Raw genomic sequence first — 24654 nt, 5'->3', positions numbered from 1 at the left:
GGGGGTGGTTCCGCATTCTAGCCCTCAGCGAGTGTGGACCGGGTCTGACTTGTCCCAGGCTATACAGCTTCTTGGGGCAGGACCAGGATTCAATTCCAGGTCTCCCGTCTCCAAGAGAAATGTTCTTGTTATGGGGCACGGACAAAACCCCTTCCAGTCCACACCCTGCCTGCTTGGAAACACCCAAAGGGAAAGAATTTACACAGGCAGGCCCTCAAGAGATGGTGCAGTCAGCTGCAGCTGTGGGCCCCTGGATTTCTCAGTTTCGGAAGACACGGCAAGCTTCTGTTCACCAGCTGACCAGGAAGAATCTGCTCCACGATTTACCCCTTTACTCTCGAAGTAGAGATGAGAAATAAACAAGTGGAGAGAAACGTAAGAGAAATGATTTAACTTTATAAAAATGTGATAATACAGCAAGATTTGATTGGTTTTTTTTTTCCTGGCAAGTAAAGTTTATAAAAACACCTGGAATAAAAATTAGAACTATAAACTAATAAAAATTAGATACCATACATTTCAAGGAAACAGAGTCATTTAGAAAGACAATGAAGAAAAAAACAAAGAGTAGCCAAAGCAGCAGCAGCACGGGGAGAAGGCTGGTTCTGTGGTGACGATGAAACAACGACGGACCCGTGTGAGCCTGACCTCTGGCACCAGGCCGGGCTGAAGGGTGGGGGACAGGGAGGGAAGTGACCATGAGAGAGGTGGAAGAGCTTCCAGAAAGGGACATACCGAAGGCTCAGTGGGCAGCCACGGCCTCCTGCAAACAGGCCCACGGCCCCTTCTTCTTCCCAGACCTGCTGGCCACAGGGCAGTGATTCATGGCCAAATCCTATTGGATGGGCACCACAAGGCTGGCTTCTCCTCTATCCGTCCCCAACCTCCAGCTCTGCAGGTCCTGGTGCTCCCGTGGAGAGCTCAGTGGGGGAAAACTCATCGGGACGTCAAGCTAAGCTAGGACAGCTAACTTGCCAGGGAGACCCAAGGAAACCAGACGTAGAGGGCTACATACAAAACACTGTTTGGAACGTCTGCACCAGAGCCAAGGTAGAGTTGGGACAACCTTGGAGAGACAGGCTGGGAACTCCCGGCAACATCCCCCAGCCTTTCATTCTAGGGGGCTGGTCTTGAGGCTGGCCGCCCAGAAGACAATGGGGAATTCTTGACTACGTTCTGAGGTAGTCTAATCGCGACTTGCACGGGCAGCTGAGGATGGTCTCAAACAATGGGGGGAAGGCAGTTAGAAACGTTGCCACCGAGAGAAAAGGCTAACATATATAACAGAAGGAATTAAGCCACAGGTGGGCTCAGAGATGACCAGAGTGTGGCCTGGGGTCGGGGGTGGCCAGCAGCATGAACAGAGATGAGAGGATCCGGGGGCAGTGTTCCCGGGCCAGGGCAGTGGTAACTCTGAGGTGAGGGATGTCCCTGCTACTTACTGACCAGTGTCATGGTGATCATGAGCCAGAGAACCCGGGGGCCTCAGGGGGTGGATCCCAATGTTCCCTCCAGCTATGACTCCTCTCGCCTGAGCCTCTTTTAGGGGGACCCAGTACTGCTGGACTTGAACTTGGAAAACACTTAAGAGGCCCCTGCTCTGAGGGAGCAGTCAGACCCTGAGCCACCACAGAGAGAGAAATGACAAGAATGAAAAGCAAAGGCATTGTCAGACCCCTCCCGCCACTTCTTATGCTAACGTATATTCTTCTCCTCATCCGCCCCAGCACTCGGGATTCTAAGTCAGGATGGAACGTCCTGAAGGTTTAGGAAGCAGCAGCCGGGTGGACGTTACAACTTTCTCCGCTTTGCACATTTCCGAAAACGCCTTCTGGGACGGAGCTCACCAAAGTCTTCCACTTCATTTTCGTAATCATCTTCTTGAACGACACCTGTTTAAAAAGCAAAGAAAACAGAAATGAAGTGCAGAATGGTGATCTTTTTCACTCTACTGCAACATATAACATCCTAGTAAAACCTGATGTCTCTGTAATCGTTGTTTTAAATTAAAGAAAAAAAAAAAAAACCAGGCAGAGCCAAAGTAAACACCCTTCTCCAGAATGTTCTTTTACAGGCTAGTTCCTCTGGCCTTATTTTAGAGGCCCTTTAAACGAAAAATCTGTCAGACAAAGCCTAAAATCAACATCAGCCTTGAGCTGGTGTCCCAGTTATATTCTCCTGTTTGAAACCATCACAAAAGTCATAGTGCCAGAAGTGACTATAATCTAAAGACCTTTTATTGGCACAGACATGTGTGTCAAGTCCTTTCCAGTTTTCCCCAGCTCGGGGGTCTGGATTTTCCAGCAGCCTCTGGATTATGAGGACCCACAGAAGGGCAATCTGGGGCAGGTGAGATACTGGGAGGAAGAAGAAATAAGGTCTCCCCAAGAGGGGGAGACTTTCCAGATCAAATAGAACTCGGCAAGATAAGGCTGACTGTCGAGAAAGAAACCCAACTCACTATACACCAGCCTTAAACCCTCTGAAGGAAGATGTATGCAAGTTTCCCCAATGATTTTATGTGTTTTGTTCACAAATTTGTTTTATATCCCCAAGCCCAGAACAGTACTGATACATTCTAGACACTCAATACATATTCATGGACTTACATGAATGGTTTGCACAGGCAAACATTTATCTAGGGATGGCTTTGCAACACTTTGCCCACCATGGGAGTAGTGACAGAACATCACTGATAACAGCTCATGAGTGGCAAACGTTTTTGGAAAAGCAACTGGCACAAGCCCTGAATAACAGCCCTCACAGTCAGATGGGGGAACCCAGCCACTCTATCACTATTGACCTGAGTCACTGGGGGCAGTGACTGCTCACATCACAGGCGGCCCTACTTCAGACTGACCTGGGAGCCAGCAGAATCAAGGACCACAAGACCCAGAGCCTCACCCTGGGGTGAAGGACTCCTCACCTTCTTCCTTCAAGCGCAGCTCTGTTTTCCTCAGCCACTCCCGCGCATCCCTGGCGGACGGGATCAGGACGTTGATCAGCCGAGCCATGACCTCCTCCGCTAGTGAACCAAAGAACGAGAGCTCTGAGTGAAAGGGCGGCTGTAGGGACCAGGACACTCAGTACTAGAGCCAAAGCCCCCAGCTCCTGGGAGCTCGTCTCTGCTTCCCCTGTGGAGAGGGGCAGCATAAGGCCACTGGTCTGCCACCAGGAGCAGAAACCACAAGTAGATGCCAGCCTGATTACCAGTCCTGCCCGTCTGGAGACACTGCCAGTAGCAAGCCTTTCGAGGAAGCTTTTGTTCAAACTGTGATTATCTTAAACCAGAGTGTCTGAATTCTAGAATGATTTAAAAATATGGAATTTCACTGATTTTATACATAACTTCCACTCAGCATTGCTAAGATGTAGCTAATAAGGATGTCAGAGGAAATCTGATTCACAGACCACATAAGAATTCTTATTAAAGGCTCAGACTGGGTATGATGTGAGGACCCTGCTAAAAGAAGAGACCAGCTACGTACCTCTAGATCTTAGTCAAAAGTTCAGCACATAGTAGGTGCTCAAGAAACAATCACTGAATGAATGAATCAGGGGACGTTTAAAGAGTTTCCTCAAGGGCTCCCCTGGTGGTGCCGTGGTTGAGAGTCCGCCTGCCGATGCAGGGGACGCAGGTTCGTGAGCTGGTCCGGGGGGATCCCACATGCCGCGGAGCGGCTAGGCCCGTGAGCCATGGCCACTGAGCCTGTGCGTCTGGAGCCTGTGCTCCACAACGGGAGAGACCACAGCGGTGAGGGGCCCGCGTACCACAAAAAAAAAAAAAAAAAAAGTTTCCTCAAAATTTGAAACATTCCCCCTCTATGCTCTACATAGAATTGGTTAGCAAACATTTTTCTTGTCTGTTGTGCCAGGGGAAACCATCCTGACCCAAGATGATGACACATTGTTAACTGTGGGAGGGGTGGTCCAAACAATGGGGCTTTGCTGTAATTGGAGAACGCATGGTCCTCACTTGTATTTCTGCTAATGCCAAGATTCCATCATCCCCAGGTCAGACATCACTACAAAGGACTGGAGTCGGACATGTGTTCTCAAAGCCCAGGTTCTGACACCATCTGCGCCCCACTTCTGAGGGCCCTTACCACCAGCCCAGGCCTTCCGCCTGTAGAGATCCTCCACCATGTCCGAGACCTTCTTGATGTTCTCCTGGACCTTCCTCTGCAACATGTGGCTGTGCTCTTTGGAGCCCAGGTGGCTGCGGACCCACACGTTCTGCTCCATGTCCTGCACCACCAGCTTGCCTTCATCAATAGCCGGGTCCACCTTCTTGTGGAAAAAGTCTGAGTACTTCTGGTAGGCCGCTTGCTGCCTCTGGTGGCTTTGCAGGCGGATGTGCTGCTCGTAAGACTCACTGCTCCTCTCCCGACCTTGCTCGTCTTCCAGCTCGCCCCCGGAAAGGGCCACAGCCTCAGGAGCCGCTCCCTCAAATGCCTGATCAGAGCCGAAATAGTTCTCGGGCCCACGGGTGAACTTCACCCCACACAGGTCACACTGGGTCCTGTCCACATCGGCCTTTTTGAAGCTCCCAGCCCCGGGTTCCCTGCCCTCCTCCCTGAAGTGCTCGGCCTGGGCCCCCACCCTCCTCCTCCAGCTGATGCACAGGGACACCACCAGGTACGCCCTCCGCAGCTTCCGCTGGATGGAGGCCTTCCGCTGCTTCTGCGACAGGATGGTGGCAAGGAGGTGGTCCCGGTCTTCCAAGGCCAGCTCCTCCATCTCGTCCTGACCTACCTCGCACTCGGGTTCGACAAAGTAGCCCATGGGGTCCTCGGAGAACAGGCGGTTCAGTCTGACCTCCTCGTGGTAGAGGCCTCGGACAGTGGTCCCTTTGGTGTGCCCGCTGTCCCACTGCCAGTGGCAGTCCATCAGGTATTCTTCATCCCGCTCAAAGAGCAGGTCCTGCAGCGCCTCCACCACAGACTTCACGTTGACCACCAGCTGCACCCGATTCACTGCTCTGAGGAGCCTCTCGGGGACCTGGCCCGGGAAGTCCCTGCTCATCAGCTGCAGCCTGGCCTTGATCTCCTGGAAGTGGCTTGACAGAAGAGGCTTGCATGACGGCTGCAGCACCCCCTCAGTGTTCACAAGCATCACCAAGCACAGCACCAGGGTCCGCTCTGCCTCCCCGGACACCAGGTAGTCAATTTCACTGAAGGCATCGAGCAGGACATTGAAGTCCTTGTTCTCGTGGCCGCAGAGCACCTTGACGAGGTAGGACAGGTGGAACTGGAAATTCTGAATGGCTCTGGTCACATCCTTGGGTCTGTATTCCTGAATGATGGCGAACACATCCCCAGGCTCCCGGTCCTTCTTGCTGAACAGGAACTCCCAGTAGTGCAACAGTGCGATGTAGCTCTTAGGGAGGCACAGGATGGCGTTCTTCCAGAGGCGAGCCAGAACTGCCCCACAGTGGATGAACTGGAACTCCAGCAGGGCCACCGTGTTCCCAATGCTGGGGATGAGTGGCTCTTTGCACCTCTTGACAACGACGTTCATGAAACGGAAAAAGCGCCTCTTGTAGTCTTCTGGGTTCCTGCACACGTAGAACTGGTGGATGGAATCCTCCAGCAGCCGGATGAAGCACAGGTGGGTCTTCTCCACGCTCTCATCATCCTTGTTGGGCGTCAGCATGCCAAATTTCCCTTCTATTCCTTTCATCCTGCTGCTTCTCCCCGTGCTCCTTCCCTCTTTTTCAGCCTGGAGGGCTTTGAGTTCCCGGTTGTACTGGTCCTCCTCCTGGTGGAGCAGCTTTTCAAGCTCATCAGGGTAGCTAGAAGAGAGAAGGAAAGCTTGCATGGCGCTCAGCCACAGGTCTGTGGACTCCCGGCGGCTTCGAGCCCTTTCGTTTTTAAATAGGACATGGATGTACTCTTTCAGGGCAGACCTGTAGGACCAGAAGGATCTGTAACGTGGTTTCAGGACTTCTTTGCATGCCATGGGGTTTTCTGACAATACTCTCTGATGGAAATGCTTAGGGAAGAGGACATTCAGCAGGGATTTGCAAAGGCCATATTTATCCGGAGACAAAATATAATCGATTTCTTCAAGTTCTTCAGCTAAGACTTTAGGGAATACTTTTTTGGCTTCCAAAAGCAATCCGCTAATCGCCACCAGGTGTATTTTTGTCTGAACCAAACACTTGGCCTCATGACGCCGCAAAGGCCTGTGGAAATCTTCACAGTGTTCATCCTCGCATTTTAAGCCCACGATAAACCTCGTGCAGACGCCCAGGTAGGTCTTCCCAAGCAGGTTCCGTGTGATCTGACACAGCCTGCTCAGAAGGTGTTTGTTTAAGGCTAATTTCACCTGGTCCGTCATTATCAAGAAATGCTCTTTCGTTTTCTTCTCTCTCAAGTTCAAATCCAGGTCAGAAATGATTCTTGATATGGGTCCGGGGTTGTTCTGAGCTATCTGGCAGTACTTGGCATCCACCTGCGAAATCCCAAAAAACTCAAAGCAAGACTTGACCATCTCCTTCTCGGCGTTGTTGGTCACTCTTTTGAGGGCCCTGACCAGACTGAGAAGGACCTCCAGGCCCGCCGGAGCCAGGGCCAGGACATCCTCGGGCTGGGCCTCACAGCGGCTGGTGGCTTCGTAGAGCGCCTCCACTGCCCCTGCCGAGTGGTTGAGGGTGTCAAACGTCAGGAAGGCGTCCTTGAGCTTTGGAAAGTCTCTCAGGATCACCCCCTGTAGGAAGTGGGCCTCGGCGATGCCGGACACCTGATTGGTCTGATGGCAGAGGTCCAGTGCTTCTCTGAGGATGGCCTTGGTATGGTCGACATCGGAATCCCTGGCCATGTTGAGGCGGGCGGCTGCCAGCAGACATGAGGCCTGGAAGTCCTTGTCGGCGGTGAGCCTGGCAGCCTCTAAGAAGCAGCCATGTTGCTTCATCAGCAGGGCGGCCTCTTCCCTCCGACCTTCCCTGTTGAGCAGGTCGGCAGCCTCTGCAAGCCGCTTCCGAGACTTCAGAAACACCAGCTGGTCTTCCGTGTCGAGCTTTGAGAGCACAGCCATCATCTCCTTTATCTTATTCGTGCTCAGGTACTTGGCTGCAGCTTCCAAGTAAAACTGGCTGGCTGAATAGGAGAGCTTGGGAATGGGATGGGTCTTGGCCCTTAGCATTTCTTCATACCTGCAATGACAGACAGACAACACCAATGTCAACTCAGTACCACCCAGCAGAAACTTTACAAAATGCAGCACAGAACAACTCATCATAAAATGACCACTTGTAGATAGGACCTGCAGAATAGGACCTAAAGTTATCCAGCATCTTTATCAAGGCTTCATTTTACACTGATAAAATTAATTCTTTATTCCTCGAAGGAACCAAGCAATAGTATGCTTAATTAATGAAATATAGTGGAGTTGCAGAAAAAGAAAAAATACTAAAAAAAAAAACCAAAAAAGAAACACACACACAAAAGAACAAACCCCTCCCAAAAGCCAAAAAAAGAATAAAAAACAAAAAAAAAAGAAAAAATAAACAAAAAAGAAAAAAAAGAAATATAGTGGAGTTGCAACCTAGGCAAGTAACAATTATGTTGGAAAGTCAATCTGTAAGGCAGAAATTACGCATAGCCAAAATCATCCTTGAAAAAAATCCCTTAAACTTGCATAAAAGCTTGCTAATCACTTTGGGTTCACAACCCTGTTGAGTCTGATACCTGATTAATGAGAAAGAGTGGAGATGGGGGCTGCAGACACACCAGTCATTACATCAATCTTCCTCTTATTAACCAACCCGTGACTTTTCTCTTTTGCCAGGAATGTAAGCGGTTGAGTTAGTGTGAGATGAATGAAGCCCCGAAGTCACCAAAGTCAAGCTCCTCTTGACTCTGCTGATCCAAGTGAGTATACCCCACATATGAATTTTCAAGGCATTGGGCCAATCCAATGAAACATGCTTACTTTTGAACTCTCACAGGAGACAAAACACATTTCCTCACAACCAGAGAGGTGCCCAGGGACCTCCTGCTGCCCCAGGGTCATCTCACAAATATCAGATCCCTTCGTATAACAGGCCCTCTGTGAAGGGGTGTAACTGAGGATTAGCCTCTCTTGTGAGTTTTGGCTGATGGAGTAGGGGGTATTTACAGCAAGTTTAAAAATTTTTTGGGACCTCCCTGGTGGTCCAGTGGTTAAGACTCCATGCTTCCACTGCAGGGGGCCTGGGTTCGATCCCTGGTCAGAGAACTAAGATTTTCCTCATGTCACGCAGCATGGCCAAAGGAAAAAAAAATCTTAAACTACATATGGGAACATATGTATATGTATAACTGATTCACTTTGTTATAAAGCAGAAACTAACACACCATTGTAAAGCAATTATACCCCAATAAAGATGTTAAAAAAAAAATCTTAAACTAAGAAAATTTACTTAGGTATTTTCTTTTCAAATCTAAAATGTCCTCATTACGTTTTGAGTCAGGCCAGTTAGCAATTGAATTCTACATACACTATATAGAGAATTCAAAAGACACAGAAAAATCAAGTGTGAGGCTCCAATTAGTACTGATGACATTAGATCTCAACTCAACATATCATTAAAAAGAGTCAGTTGAATACCTCAGGAAAGCTGATAAAGATAAACAAAATAATGAGAGACCCCAAAAAAATGTTTCTGGGGAAAATCTATGATTATTCAATGCTCTCCTGGAAAAGTGAGAACAGATTAACTAAATAATTGAAAGTACAATAAAACCCTCTCAGGTGGTTTTGTCATATGGCCTCACAAGGGAATTGGCGTGGTTGATTACTCAGCGTACACAGCACCCAATCAATGTCACAGGGGGCACCCTGTTACGGATGACAGTTTGTGTCCCCTAAAATTCATATGTTGAAGCCCTAACCCTTAGTGTGGTTGTATTTGGAGATGAGGCTTCTAAGGGAGTAATTAAGGTTAAATGAGGTCATAAGGTTGGAGCCTTGATCTAATAGGATTAGTGTCCTAATAAGAAGAGACACCAGGGAATTCCCTGGTGGTCCAGTGGTTAGGACTCTGTGCTTTCACTGCCAAGGCCCGGGTTCAATCCCTGGTCGGGGAACTAAGATCTCACAAGCCGCGCAATGTGGCCAAACAAGAAAAAAGAAAAGAAAAAACAAAAAAAGAAGAGACACCAGAGAGGGAGCTCTCTGTCGCCCACAATCTCTCTCTCCCTCCATGCTTAAACACCAGGGGAAGTCCACGTGAGGACATAGCAAGAAGGCAGCTGTCTGCAAGCCAGGAAGAGAGCTCCCACCAGTAATCCAATTGACTGGAGCCTTGATCGTGGACTTCTAACCTCCAAAACTGTGAGAAAATAAAATAAATTTCTGTTGTTTAAGCCACCCGATCTATGGCATTTCATTATGGCAACCTGAGCTGACTAATACATACACACTGTGTATATCTTCCACATAATGGAACCAAAGACCTGGATAAAGGAATATGCTCAATTACCAACCTTGACACTGGACACCTTCTTTTCCATTTCCAAAAATAAAACTCAATTTCTTTATCTAGGTGTTGGTTACACAGGTGTATTTACTTTGTGAAAATTACGTGCTTTTTAAAAATATATGATATACTTTAATAAATGCTAACTTTAATATAAACTTCAAACACCTGGTCAATCATGTTCATTTTGTCACATGTATAATTTGGTAGAAAGCAAAGAAAATACAGAACTAAGCCACAGCCTACTTTTCCAGGAGCTGTTGAGCAGAAATACAGAACAGCAGACTCTACAATTCTAGCTGTTACACTCCACCAGGAAGACCTCCGACAGGCATCAACCACATGCTGTTTCTAGATTCCTTGTCATCCATTAACCCCACCCATCTGCACTTCACCTTTGGAACATCAGTTAGGCTGAAGGCTCAAGGAGGCTCTACCGGGCCATGTATGAAACTTGTGTGTCCTACAACTGAGGGCATGTGTATATACGTATCATACACATATGTATCAGGGCCTGGCTGGGCATCTGCCAGTAAACCATGATGAAGCAGAATCCTGACCGCACACTAGTACTCTGACCTCTATCCATCCACACATCAGTGAAATTGTCAACTCAGCAGGTAAAGGTGGAGCGGACAGAACTATCACTAAGCACGAAATTGCTGGGCATGTTATAGACACTCGTAACGCATCCTTCATCTTCTTCTGCCCCCTCTCCCCAGGACGCTGTATTCAAGGAGTTCTTGACTCAGCACGGAGGTCACCACCCAAGTGGAAGGAGGGTGACTTGGTCAAGTCACTTCAGAAGAGCAAGACAACACCTACTCAAGGAGCAACAGGAGGGCAGGGCTTGGGGGTATCTGGGGGAGAAAGGAAGAGAATAAAACCACTTACTTTTCCACTGCCACAGCAGCTTCTTCAAAAAGTTCCTCTTGGCAGTACATTTTGAGGGCTAGATCAAATTCCTGAATCTGCTCAAAGCATCTGAAAGCATCTTTGTAGCACTGGCTTCGCTTATAGAAGGAGGCGGCATCTCTTATCTAGGACAGAGTAAAATTTTACTCAGAGTATTTATAATATAACTTTTCATCTTAAAAGTAAACCAACACCATGAATAATAAAGAGGATGTCTGCAATTTATTAGAATCTAGTGAAAAACACTAAAACATAGGTAATTTAGGAAAACTACTGCTTTATAGGGAGAAAAATAAAGTGAAATCCCAACCTCACACCATACACAGATGGAAGCTCCAGATGGGTTAAAGGTCTAAGTGAGAAAGCTATTGGAGGAGAATGTATGAGAATATCTTTGTGACCTTGAGGTAAAGAAAGTCTTCAACAAAACTCAAAACACATGAACTTTGGGGGAGAAATTGATGGATTTGATTACAGTTGACCCTTGAACAACACAGGTTTGACCTGCATGGGTCCACTTATGCAAGGATGTTTTTTGACAATAAATACTACAGTGTGATATGGTCTGCAGTTGGTTGAATTCCTGATATGAAACCAAGGGTACAGAGGAACCTCGGATATGGAGGGACAACTATAAATTATATGTGGATTTTCAGCTGCATGAAGGGTCAGTGCCCCAATACCTGCACTGTTCAAGGGTCAGCTATACATCAAAACTGTTCAACAAAGAGCACATCAAATAAAGTTAACATAGAGAAGACAAACATTAACATCTAGCCCAGCACTGTCAGACAGAGCCTTCTGTGAAGATGGAAATGTTCTGTATCTATCTATCCAATACGGTAGCCACTAGCCACGTGGGAACAGTGAGCACAGGAAATGTGTGGATAGTGTAACCGAGGAACTGTATTTTTGATTTCATTTAGTTAATGTTATTATAAATTGCCACATGTGGCCACTGGCTACTGTACTAGAGTGGACAGGTCTAGAACATAAAATGGATTCCTGCAAACACAAGAAAAAGACCTTCCAGAAAACTAGGCAAAGGGTATGAACTGGCAGTCTGCAGTGGGGGGAACTTAAATGACTAACAAATAAATGAAGATGCTCAACCTTGCTAATAACCAGAGAAACGTAAATTAAAGCCACAGTGAGATACATCCATGAGGTCTGCAAAAATTAGAAAATCAGAACCCTCTGAACGTGGTCATGGATATGGGGCACAAGGACCCCTCATGCACGGAGTGGTACAGCTGCTCTGGAAAGCAAAGTGGCTTTCAACTTTCACTTGGTGAAATTAAACACATGCGCCCCCTGGGGTCAGCAAAACCACTCCTAGCAGTTCACAGCACTGGAAGGGGATGCGCTGTGTCATAATACTTGTGTGTGGCAGCTGGGAGTTGGTGGCGACTTGGATGTTCACCACGAGGGAAATGGGTAAGTCAAACGCACTGGATGCCCATTCTGGAATACGAACAGTGGTCAGACACCTGGCTGGGCCTTAACACCATAGCAGAGGGTGGAAAAAGTAGCAAACAGAACAAGATGCTATTTAGATAAGCTTAAAACAAATATGCACAGAGAATACAATACTATTTATTCTTCGGTTATGCACGTGGATGGGGACATATATTAACTGCATTGGAATGGCAGCCAATGAGAAGAGAATGGAAATGGCCATGAGGAGGAAGAGGATGAAGAATATAAAACGATGGTGGCTTTACGTGAACAGAAGCGTATATTCCACTCCTCTTCCTCTCACGTCTCCTGCCCAGCTTATCAGTTAATCGCGTTGGCTTGGCTCTCCCAACATTTCCCAGACAGGACCCCTTCCTAGCCCCTCCACCGCCATGGAGGCAATCCAAGCCGTAGCATCCCAGCCTAAGCCACTATTCACCCCTCCGAACTGGCCTTTCCGCTTCTACTTTTGCTGCCTACAGAGCTCTCCACAGAGCATCCCAATAATTCGTTTCATGTCACCCCTCCAATCAAAACCTTCCACTGGCTCCCCCTCACCCCGGAACAAATCCAGTCCCTACCATGGACCACAAGGTCCTACCTGATTTGTTTCTGCCACACTCTCTGGCTCATTTTACCAGTTCGACCCCACTCACTCTGCTTTGGCCAAACTGGCTTCCTTGCTGTTTTCAAACTCGCCCGTACGCTCCCACCTTGGGGGCTTTTATCTGCCATGTCCTCCGGAGGCAGCTGTTCTCGTGGTCTCCCTGCAGAAGTCAGCTCCCTGACCCCGCCTGCACCTAAAACAGCAACGCTTGACACCCCCTCTCCCCTCCCCCAGCCCTCATCCCCGCTGACATCTTCTGTCCTATTGGCTCTGTCACCTCTCTCCCACACTAGAAAGGAAAACTACAAAGGCAGAGGCCCCTGCTCTGCTGCCTGTTGGTTGCCACGCGCCCACAGTGCCTGGTACACACTGCGGGGGGCAGCGGGGGGCTACCTATTTGTTGAATATTTCATTTCCTAACTCGACTGGCTGCACCCGACATCCAAAGAGAAAACAGAATCAAAATGGAACAAAACAAAATGCATATGCCAGACTCTCTAATAAATCTCAGCTGGGTTTTATTTAACGAGACAAGCTACACGAAATGCCAAAATACGAACAAGATCCAGGTGTGAGGTTCTTCTATGTCCAGAGACCTCACAGACCAGGGAGCTACTAGACCCATTGCCCCACATCAATCAAACCCCATAACCATAACACCTAGCCACCTTTACCTCTCCTTGACAAGGCTGACTACTCAGAAGAAAACCCCCAGGGTGAACGCAGGCCCCCTTAGGTGCAAGCGTGCACCCAACTGGGTCGAGAGAGAGGAGGGCTGGCTCTAAGCAGGCCCCCCCACCCCGGGTCTCTGGGCTCCTGCCGCCCAGAGCAAGGGCCCTGAGAGGTTTCCAGGGAAACCAGTGTTGACCTCTGGAGAGGCAGGAAGCAGGCAAGGCAGAGGAATCCCTGAAAGGAAACCTTCTGCTCCCACAGCCACTTCACAAACCCTTCTCCCCAGGGTCAGCACATGTCTGGGGACTGTGAACAGGGAGGCGGTGTGGCCTAAGGATTTTGCAAAGGGTGGTCAACTTGAATCATGCTGGCTAGTTTGGTGGGATGACCACAAGAGGTCTGATGCTGTCTGAGGGTTGAAAATCCTGCCAGGAAGGGGCCTGAGCAAAGAAAGGGACCAGACTCCTCCCCAGCTGGGGCTCAGAGCTACTGGAATGTGCTGGCAAGAGAAGGCGGAAGGAGCTGGCACTGGTGGTCAACCCTGGGGACGTGAGGAAGGCCAGCAGCCTGTGTCTCCAGGACCAGGGCGGCCTCCATATCCTGAAGGCTCTGAGGTCCTGGAGAAGGGAACGCGGCCGGACATCTGGCCTGCTGGGCCCCACCCGCTTTCAGAGGTGGAGCTCGGCGGGCCTCGGGGAGGCAAGGTGAGCAGACAAGGAAGGGGGCTCTGGCTTAGCCGGGATGGGCACTGTCAGGCAAAGAGGGGAAAGCAACAGGTTCAGGCCTGTCCCCTGTTGCTGTCACTGCTTAGGGCCCAAGGGGGTGCCTTGGAGATGGAGGCCGGGGGACAAAGGAACATGGAGAGTTCAGAAACCATTTTAGTTCCTGGAATCTTATGACCCAAACTTCCTTCACACGCTGAAATCTCCATTCCACCCCCTTCTCCCACATGCTAACTAGTCACGTCGCATACTAAACATGGGGCAGGGAGGGCAGCTTTGGGACGGCCTTATCTTCTCTGACACTGACTTGGGGCCACACTTCAAACTTCCCAGGAGGTCCCACCTCCACCCAGCCCAATGCCCAGGGTGCTCTGAGGGTCCAGGAGTTCCTCCAGCTCACATACAGACATGAACAGCCCCCTCCCTACTGGACGGTCATAACACCTGACGCAGGAGGAAATGCAGTAGCTGCAGCCGGGAACCCTACAGCAGCATCCGTGGTGAGGACCAGATGGTTCCACATCCAACCCACCACAACGGATACGGTAAAAATGAACTGCTTCGTATTATTTATGATAGCCAAGATATGGAAGCAACCTAAGTGTCCATCAGCAAAGGAATGGATAAAGAAGATGTGGTACATATATACAATGGAATACTACTCAGCCATAAAAAAGAATACTGCTCAGCCATTTGCAGTAACATGGATGGAGAGTACTGTGCTGAGTGAAAGAAGTCAGACAGAGAAAGACAAATACAGTATGATATCACTTGTATGTGGAATCTAAAAAATACAACAAACTAGTGAACAAAACATAAAAGGAGGAGACTCACAGATTTAGAGAACAAACTAGTGGTTACCAGTGGGGGAGAGGGGCAAGACAGAAGTAGAAGATTAAGAGGTACAAAGTATTAGGTAAAAAATAAGCTTCGGGCTTCTCTGGTGGTGCAGTGGTTCAGTCCGCCTGCCGATGCAGGGGACACGGGTTCGTGCCCCGGTCCGGGAAGATCTCACATGCTGCAGAGCGGCTAGGCCTGTGAGCCATGGCCACTGAGCCTGTGCGTCCGGAGCCTGTGCTCCGCAACGGGAGAGGCCACAACAGTGAAAGGCCCGTGTACCGCAAAATAAATAAATAAATAAATAAGCTTCAAGGATAGGGGCTTCCCTGGTGGCGCAGTGGTTAAGAGTCTGCCTGCCAATGCATGGGACACGGGTTTGAGCCCTGGTCTGGGAGGATCCCACGTGCTGTGGAACAAGTAAGCCTGTGCGCCACAACTACTGAACCTGTGCTCTAGAGCCCTCGTGCCACAACTGCTGAAGGCCAGGCGCCTAGAGCCTGTGCTCTGCAAACAAGAGAAGCGACCACAATGAGAAGACTGCGCACTGCAACGAAGAGTAGCCCCCGCTCACTGCAACTAGAGAAGGCCCACGGGCAGCAACAAAGACCTAACGCAGCCAAAAATAAATAAATTAAATAATAAAATTTAAAAAGTATATATATATATTTTAAAAAGCTACAAGGATATATTGTACAACATGGGGAATATAGCCAATATTTTATAATAACTATAAATGGAGTATAACCTTTAGAAATTGTGAACCACTATATTGTACACCTGTAACTTACATATTACTGTACATCAGCTATACTTCAATTTAAAATTTTTTTAATTAAAATTTTAAAAATGAACTGCTTTATGTACAGCATTGTGACTGTAGTTAATAACAGTGTAGCGTGTATTTGAAAGTTGCTAAGAAAGTAGATCTTTTAAAATTTTTATTTATTTTTGTTTTATTATTTTTTATCAAAGTATAGTTCACTTACAATATTATAGTAGTTTCAGGTATACAACACAGTTATTTGATATTTTTATAGATTACACGCTATACAAAGTTATTATGAAATACTGGCTATATTCCCTGTGCGGTACATTACATCCTGTACTTATTTATTTTACACCTGGTAGTTTGTACCTCTTAATCCTCTTCACTTATTTTGCCCCTACTTCCACTCCTCTCTGGTAACCACTGGTATGTCCTCTCTATCAGTGAGTCTGCTCCTGTTTTGTTATCTTTGTTCATTTGTTTTATTTTTTAGATTCCACATGTAAATGAAAACGATCTTAAATGTTCTCATCACAAGAAAAAAGATCATCACTATGTGTTGTGACGGACATTAACTAAACACTGCGGTGATCATTTTGCAATTTATGTATATAATGAATCATTATGCTGTATAACTAAAACCAATTTGATATTATATACATCAATTATATCTCAATAAAAAGAAGAAAAATGAATCACTATGAAAATCATCACCTCTCGGATGTCACAACGATGCCAAATTGCCATAAAAATCTCTGTCTACTTTCCTCTTTGGAGTTCATCTTGTTACAGATAATAAGTGTCTGTGGCCTGTGCCAGCCTGCAGACCACACTGTGAGCCCTGTGCTCTGGACCAGCAACTCTGTCCACTAGCGCTTCTAGAATAATGGAAATGTTCTATCACAACGTGCACCTGAGATGTGGCTCGTGAGACTGCAGAAGTGAATTTCTGACTTTATTACATTTTAGTTAACCTAAATGTTTAATTAAGTAGCCACATGTGGCTAGTGGCTGCCAGATTGGTCAGTGCAGATCTAGAGTAATTGCTGGGACACAGAGAAAACACCATGTAACTGCCAGACCGTCCCCCCAGGCTGACTCCAGACTGAACATGGAGAAAGAAAAGGCAGGAATATTCTTAAACCCATCTTCCCTTTGATGTGAACATTTGGCCTCCCTGTGGTTAATAATGGGTCGCAAACATTCACAGACATGGACGGACACACACACACACACACACACACACACACACACACAGAGTCCCTGAAACCATCTAAATGTTCGAGCAGATGGAGGAAGAAGGGCCACCCACAGAGTCGACAGGGCCAACCTCTCCCTCTTGGGAGGACGGAAGCCCTTCCTGACACAGGCGGAGGCTGGGGGCCACCTTTCCATCTGCCCCACGGAGCCCAGTTCTCCTAGGAGCAGCCGTGGGCCAGACGTACCTTTCCCAGCCTCTCGCACAGCTGGGCACACAGCTGGAACTCCTTGGCGTAGCTCAGACACTTAAGGGACAGCTTTGGCTCCTTGCACTCTAGATACGTCTTGGCCAGTTCCAAATATTCCACCTGCTTTTCCCTGGGAGGGGGAAATAGAACAGAGTTTCCATGGAATGTGATACCAGTAGATTGAACCTGCAGCTCTCTCTCAGAGCAAACCTGAAATGACCCCTGAGGCTCTTACTTGGGGTTGACTTTCTTGGATTTCATGTTCAGGGCGGTGCTGTGGGCCAGAGCCAGCTTCTCCTTTTCCAATGCACCTCCCTTTTGGAAACACTTGGCTGCAACCTGGAATAGAACAAAGGTTTCTGTTTCCAGCAAGGTCGCAGAGGTGACACAGGAACAAGAGTTAAAGCACACATTCCATGTTTTCACGGACAAAGCACTGGGTCTCACCCCAGCCAAATCTGTGAGGGAGGGGCAGGAAGGTGCTGAAACACTAAAGAAAACAGCCTCAATTGGGACTGACATATACACATTGCTACATGTAAAATAGATATAACTAATAAGGACCTACTTATAGCACAGGGAACTCTACTCAATACTCTGTAATGACCTATGTGGGAAAAGAATCTAAAAAAGAGTGGATATATGTGTGTGTATAACTTACTATGCTGTGTGCCTGAAACTAACACAATGCTGTACATCAATTATACTCCAATAAAAATTTTTAAAAAAGAAAAGAAAAAACAGCCCCAGAGGATAAAGCCTAATTGTGTTACCAGCTAACACTCTGGACTCAAAGCTTCCCTTTGGAAACCTAGGAGCCATGGAAAAGGCACATCAGACATATTTTTACAGGTCACCGTAATAACACCCTCATCTGATCTTCAATAGCCACGTGTGAGATGTTTCATCCTTCCCACACTATTTGGTAGCAACCTCAAGTCAAGGACATGGAGAAACTGGCCCAAGGTTGCCCAGTGGCTTTTCTGGGCTCAACATAGGTCCCCTCTAGTTGGTAACAACCAAGGCTAGTGGGCAGTGTTGGCAGAGCAGCAGCAGTGCACCTATTATGGTAGAAACGGGGACAGAGATGGTGTCCCAACACATCCCAGAAGATGACTGACCAGATCCTTGGCACATGCAGACCTGTACGTAGCAAACAGAAGATGGGCAGACAAGTGTCTCAGGGGAGTCAGCCTGCTCCCTGCTCCCCACCAGCAGAAAGTTGCTGACATCATGTCTCCAAGTACGGACTACAGGGCAGAAAGTTCATGTTCTGCCCAGCATGTAGGGATTAGGCCTCAGTGTGGGCAAGAGAAGGATTAAGTGGCACTTACTGATAACACAGGCAGGATGGCATCTCTCCCCCCGGGCTCTCTGTTCCAGCCTCCCCAGCCCCGTGGGCCTCTTTTCATTCCTGTGACACGCGAAATGCTCCTTTCTGCCACAGGGCCTTTGCACACACTCTTCCCTCTGAGTGAAATGCTCTTCCATCCCTCCTCTGCCTGCTTAACGTCATGTACCTTACAGGTCCCAGCTCAAGGCTCCCACTCAAAGTAGCCTTCTCTGGCCACACCGTCTAGGACAGGCGGTTCTGGAGGCAGCTTGTCATTCACATGTGACACCGGGAACTGCTGGCACTGTGCCCTTTTCTGTATACCTGTCCTGCCCACTGTCACATCCCCATGACCTAAACGCAATGCTGGGCCCACAGCTCCACAGGATATGCTGAATGAATGGATCTCAAGGGTTTCTACTTGTACGGTGGTTCTGAGACACTTACTGACATGCAGCCCCAAACAATATACTTCCTGAGTCCCAAAGCCCTTAGCGGAGTCAAAATAAAGTCAGGTGAGGGGGAGGCTTTTTATAACATTCTCGTCTGTGCTACTCCCCTCAAAAGATTTTGGATTCAAACATTCAAAAGGTATCTTTCAAGGGATAAAGAATTGGAAATCCACGGGCAATACGTATAAACACCAGCTGTGTTCTGAAGCGAGAAAGGGAAAGACTTTATAGGTTTCTAATTTCATACCCACACCTGCTGCCCACATTGTCCTGCCCTATCCCCTCTCCGGAAAAAAAAAAATCTTGGTTTTATAACAACAGCCAGGTGTTTAGTATTCCTTGCCAATTACAACAGGGATGGGCAGTGAATACAGTGCAGGGCTCAGTCAACTTCTGCAGCTGCATATTTATGGAAACACTATCCCGACACGACTAAACACACAACGGTGCAAACTGTTTTCTCCTCCCTTACACCTGATGGCAGGGGTGACCACAGGCCTTCACCCCTCTCTGTATCCATCCTAGCCCCCTTATGGAGCAACTCTGCAGCTTCCCCCATCGGGAGTGCAGCCTGTTCCCCATCCCTCCCGACAGAACGATTCCTCAGCGGGCAGAGGCCAGGACCCTTCCTCTTCCTATGATCACACGCTGGCACTTGGCCAAAAGGAAGGCTTGTCATGACCGCATGGGGGTGGTGGGGAGCGGGACAGGGAGATCTCTGCATGGCGGGTGACCTGATGTCACAGAAGGGGCAGCAGCACAAGTACCATGACCCCGACCCCCTCCCCGTCCTGGTGACAAATGCAGTGATGAGAAACCTGCTGGTGAGGCTTGACGAGGCCACAGGTCACCCAGACCTCTCTCTCCTTACCTTCCAGCACTGGTGTTTAGCATAGTAATCTCCTTGGGCGATCCACTCCGCAGGGGTTGAGGTTTTAACAAACATGCTATCGTCGAGGTCTAAAATGAAAGAGAAACGTGGGTTTGCTTCTCTGGGGATCCCTTCGCTGAAACCTGTTATGGGCTCTGTTTTGTTCCCCTACACCCAAAATTTCAAGTGTTGAAGTCCTAACCCCCAGTCGCTTGGAATATGACTGTATTTGGAGACAAGGGTCTTTAAAGAGGTGATTAAGGTCAAATGAGGTCATATGGGTGGCCCCTGATCCAATGTGACTGGCATCCTTATAAGAAGAGGAGATTAACACATACGAACAGACACAGGGGGCTCACACAGAGAAAAAGCCATCTACAGCCAAGGAGAGAGGCCTCAGAAGAAATCAAACCACTGACAGCTTTATTGATCTTAGACTTCTAGGCTCCAGAACTGAGACAATAATTTCTGTTGTGTAAGCCACCCAGTCTGTGGTATTTGTTATGGTGGCCTGAGCAAACGAACACACCTACGTTGTCTGTCTAGCGTTCATGTAAGGCAGAGTGTAGCTTACCAAGCCAGGTGGTAGTGGGTTTTGGGAGAAGGAGGTGGAGGTGAGAAAAGATGCTCTTTGATTTTTGAACTTTGGTCTGCCTTCCCTTCCTAGGGATACGAATTAGAAGACAGACAGCAATTTCCAGTTCCTCCTTGAAAACCCAAAGCCATGTAGCTCTTGGCAAACTCCCATGCCGGGGCCTTAGCAGGGGAAAAGGTGATAGGATGTGACAGTATTTCCAAATGTGCAGACTTTGCCCTCATCACCGCAAGCGATCTGACACATTCTGGTTGGCGGACGTTGACCACTGCCACCACCTGCTATTGGTCCCGTCTGTCAGCCTCAGCAGCTGGCGGTGACTGCACTGGCCCCCCTTGCCGAGGACCCCCGAGCACCGCCAGTGGTGCTGGGGGTGGGGGCGGAGGCGACACTCTCTGGGGATTCCGAGCCACAGCTTCACGAAACACACAAAAGGCTGAATATCAGGACGACGCGGAAGTCAAATCTGAGCCGGAAAGGTCAGAGTCCCCTCAGCCAACAGAGGTCAACCAGAGGGGCCAGGCAGACAGGCCAGCTTTGTTTAGGTGGTGCAAAAACACACGCCAGGGCTTCCCCGGTGGCGCAGTGGTTGAGAATCTGCCTGCCAACGCAGGGGACGCAGGTTCGAGCCCTGGTCTGGGAAGAGCCCACCTGCCGCGAAGCAACTGGGCCCGTGAGCCACAACTACTGAGCCTGCGCGTCTGGAGCCTGTGCTCCGCAACAAGAGAGGGCGCAGTAGTGAGAGGCCCGCGCACCGCAATGAAGAGCGGCCCCTGCTTGCCACAACTGGAGAAAGCCCTCGCACAGAAACGAAGACCCAACACATACATAAATAAATAAATAATTAAAACAAAACAAAACAAAAAAAACACATGCCAATCCTTGCAGCCCCCCGCACGCACTGTGTGCAAAGCTGACTTTGCAGCATCTTGTTCTGGTGCTGTGTGCACTGTGAGTGTCCAGGTGACATCTTATTTCCACAGCAAAGCCCCACACAGTATCTCTGCATCTGGCCGGTGACCTCTACTGGTGCCGCGCTGAAGACACCCCCAAATGCAAAGTCACCACACTCGTCCCCAGCTCCTCAGAACAGTGAGAACAGATGTCCTCAAAGACTTTACCACGTGCAAGTCGTAACTCACAATTAAGACGGGACTTTTCCTTGCATTCTTAATGCAAACAAGAGATAATATTAATTGCAATCCTTTTTCATTTTGAATTTTTAAATTAAAAAAAATCGCCAATCTTGATCTCTTATAATGGGTTGCCAGAACATATTGTGAGAATAAAAGGACTCGGAGCTGCGGGGAGGAATAAGAACCACCACGGTAGGTCAACGCGCTTGTTTTCCTTTTAGTAGAGGAAGTGGAGGCCCAGGGGGAGAAAGTGTTAGCTGAATTAAATCCCATGGCTGCACAGGTGGAAAGTTCTAATGAGAAGCCAGGTTAACCCCAAGCCTTAGACTTTTCACATTATAGCACCACAGTCAGGTCCCAGGAATAGAGCTTCTAATCCTGGTCCCCAACTGAGCCATTGGCTGTAACCAGAAACAGTCTCCGTAAAACTGGCTGGAAAATGCTCAGGAAACCAACAAACCTCTCTGTAGCCACAGAGCCGTGGGCTTTTCCCCATCTTTGGAGAAATGCACCACGGCCTGGAGCAGCCAACTCAACAGCTAACCCCCAAGAAACAGAACAATTTTCTTCTTCATGAGGGCTGATTATTTATCTCCCAGTTATCCCATCAGGAGACCTTCATTCCATTTTTTAATTAGCTAGCCTTTGTAACTTATGAAAAACAATAAATAATGATGTTGTTTTTTTTTTAAAAAACACTGCAAGCAGCACAGAAATGGTGAAAAGTTAAAGAGGTCCACATCTAGTTAACAATCTCACACCCACCGGTCCCAGCACCAGAGGAGCCACTGCAGACACTTTCACCTTCACGGACACTTAAGTCATTTTTAGTTTCTTATCATTACAAACGGGGCTGTAACGAGCGCTCTCCTGCATGTTATCTTAGAGATTGTATAAAAGAGTATCTCTGGATAGATCCTTAGAAGTGGAATTACCGGGTCAAAAGGTAGGTGTATTTTTTATTTTGATAGATATTGCCAAACAGCTGTCCAAAAGTCCACAGTTAATTTGTATTCTCCCAGCAAAGCCTACTTTGTCTATCCTTTGCCCATGATCCTTACCTTTTAGGACAAATAAAAGTTCTTCCCTGAAGGAGTTAACCCTCCCACTCTCATTACAACTTCAGTCTCCCACACACTTTAGCGATAAATAGGAACACTCATGTCTCAGAAGAATGTGGAAAGAAAGTGTTTTCCAAAAACGATACCCTTTACCCTCGGCCACAGGGCAGCTGAGAGTAACATGCTTTCTGTCCAACAGCCAGAATATTTTAATGAGCGCTTACCTTTATTTTCATCCATTTTCACGACTTCGACAAAATTCCTTTTCATGAAATATTTGAAAGCAGGAGCCCGTTTCTCTGGGTTTTCGTCAAAGATCCAGAGGTTGACCCGAGCCCGGGTGATGGCCGTGTAGAGCTGCTTCAGCTCCCCGTTCAGGAGCTAAAGACAAGATGAGGACCAAGGCATGAGCCTTCAGGCTACAATACAACGTGTCTCACTTCAACGGGCTTATTCTGATTTTGGAGGAATATTCAAAAAGTAAGTTTTATGAAGTACAGCCCAGGCCTGAGCAGGACGTGGGGAGCCCACTATGGCCACAGCACAGGGAAGCAAACTCTAGCGAGGGGGGCAGTGTTAGTACAGGCCCACCCTTGAATCTGCTGTACTTGTCCACTTTGAAATAATTATAGATCCCTAGGAGGTTACAAAGATATTGCAGAGAGGTCCCATGTACCTTTCACTCAGTTTATCCCAAAAGTCACATCCTACGCAATTACTGTAACTTATTTTTAAAAATTGGAGCAGTGGGAATTCCCTGGAAGTCCAGGGGTGAGGACTCCACACTTTCACTGGCAAGGGCCAGGGTTCAATCCCTGGTCGGGGAACTAAGATCCCACAAGCTGCACAGTGCGGCCAAAATTTAAAAAAAAATAAAAAATTAAAAAAATGGAGCAGTCCCACGCTGCTACTGTGACTACTATTAGCACTATATTACTCCTGACCTACCCCATGACTGAGGACTCTGGGTATAAGGGGACTATGTCTTAGACTCAGGGAGGACCTCCTTGATTAAATCATGCACATTTCAAAACAACGGATTTGTGGCTACCCAGAGGTCTGCACAGCTTGGTGATGATTTAACATCTATGTGCAGAGCCTTCCAGGTAGTTACAGAAATAACCGGATAACTGCTCTTCTATTTATTTGTTTTCTACTATGTAGGAGACATAAAACTAGGACAGCAGTTTCTCCCAAAGCTTTTGGTTTTTGCCGGTTCGGTTTTCTGTGGTATTGCCCTCACTCTCGAGGCCTCTGTCGGCCTTCGTCGGTCTAGAACTCCACAGAGCTTTTCGGCTCTGGCCTACTTCTCGGTGATGTAGTGGGACGCCCAGGGGAAGGGAGACAGGGTCCCTTCACAGACAAGGCTGGAAGACAATGGTCTCCACTGACTACAGTCACGGACTTCACTTCTGAGTTCCCCGTCAGCCATGTCAGAGTTTCTGAACAGAGCTCCAGAGGCGAACAGAAGGTGCTACCCTCCCCCTTTGGCGCCCCACATCAAGCCTGGCTCTCTGCTGAGAAGAGGGGGTCACCAGCGCTGAGCCCACCACATTCCCTTTCCCATCCTCCACCCGCTAGTGCTGACGGACAGGAAGACCCGCAGCACAGGCTCCATCTTTAACCCCATCTTATCGGCCAAGCCCTGCTTACTGGCTCCCTGTCAAGCAAGCTCATGGACCCCTGGCTGATACTCACCTTGTACATTTCTGGATTCACCATGAAAGCCCCGCCCTGAGAGGAGCTGCATTTCTCTAGGGGCACCTCAATCAGCCGACGGCTTTCCTCTCTGGACTCAGAGGATGAAGGGGTAAATGAGGAAATGATCTTCCATTCCTTGTAAGCCTGAACAACAAAGACAAATGAAAGACCAGCAGAATATGCTTCTGCAGTGCACACCCAGCCTCCCTGGGCCTCACAGAGAACTGAGCCCCCTTTGCCTGGCACGGCGGCCAGGCCTTCAGCACCAGCTGTGAGGAGGTGGCCATCCTATGGCCTCAGAGTGGGGGTCGGGGCCCAGGTGGTGCAGGCAGGGATCAGGGCAGCTACCGGGAAGACCCCAAGACGCTCAGCTAAGACGGCCAAGAAGCAGGCACATGTGCTCACTTCTAGCACGAGTGTTTATGGCCTGGAGGTTCCTGTTGTTGAAAGAATGTCCACAAGCAGAATGGAGAGAGAAAACCAGTATCCTCACCTCTTTTCACAATGTGTTTAAAAAATGCCACTTAGGGTCAGTCATTAAGACACATGTGACGCTTAGGGTGGTACCCGCGGTGTCCATCCATGTTGTCACAAATGGCAAAATATCAACTCTA

At 48.2% G+C, this 24654-nt stretch overlaps 1 protein-coding gene across 2 annotated transcripts in view; it reads right to left on the bottom strand.

Moving 5' to 3' along the window:
- Positions 1 to 376: 376 nt before the first annotated feature.
- TRANK1 (tetratricopeptide repeat and ankyrin repeat containing 1) overlaps positions 377 to 24654 on the bottom strand; it is an 87074-nt gene continuing 62796 nt past the window's right edge. For both annotated transcript variants that reach the window (XM_067753764.1, XM_067753765.1), the window contains 9 exons: positions 24038 to 24184; positions 22564 to 22720; positions 19548 to 19636; positions 17127 to 17230; positions 16889 to 17021; positions 10358 to 10503; positions 4107 to 7156; positions 2927 to 3025; positions 377 to 1892 (listed from right to left, as the gene is read on the bottom strand). In XM_067753764.1, coding sequence (XP_067609865.1) covers positions 1792 to 1892; positions 2927 to 3025; positions 4107 to 7156; positions 10358 to 10503; positions 16889 to 17021; positions 17127 to 17230; positions 19548 to 19636; positions 22564 to 22720; positions 24038 to 24184 — 4026 coding nt within the window. In that variant the 3' untranslated portion in view covers positions 377 to 1791. The remainder of the gene's footprint in view (positions 1893 to 2926; positions 3026 to 4106; positions 7157 to 10357; positions 10504 to 16888; positions 17022 to 17126; positions 17231 to 19547; positions 19637 to 22563; positions 22721 to 24037; positions 24185 to 24654) is intronic.

The sequence above is a fragment of the Pseudorca crassidens genome, chromosome 10, assembly GCF_039906515.1.
Source record: "Pseudorca crassidens isolate mPseCra1 chromosome 10, mPseCra1.hap1, whole genome shotgun sequence".
NCBI lineage: Eukaryota > Metazoa > Chordata > Mammalia > Artiodactyla > Delphinidae > Pseudorca > Pseudorca crassidens.
This window is presented reverse-complemented; position numbering and strand designations above follow the sequence as displayed.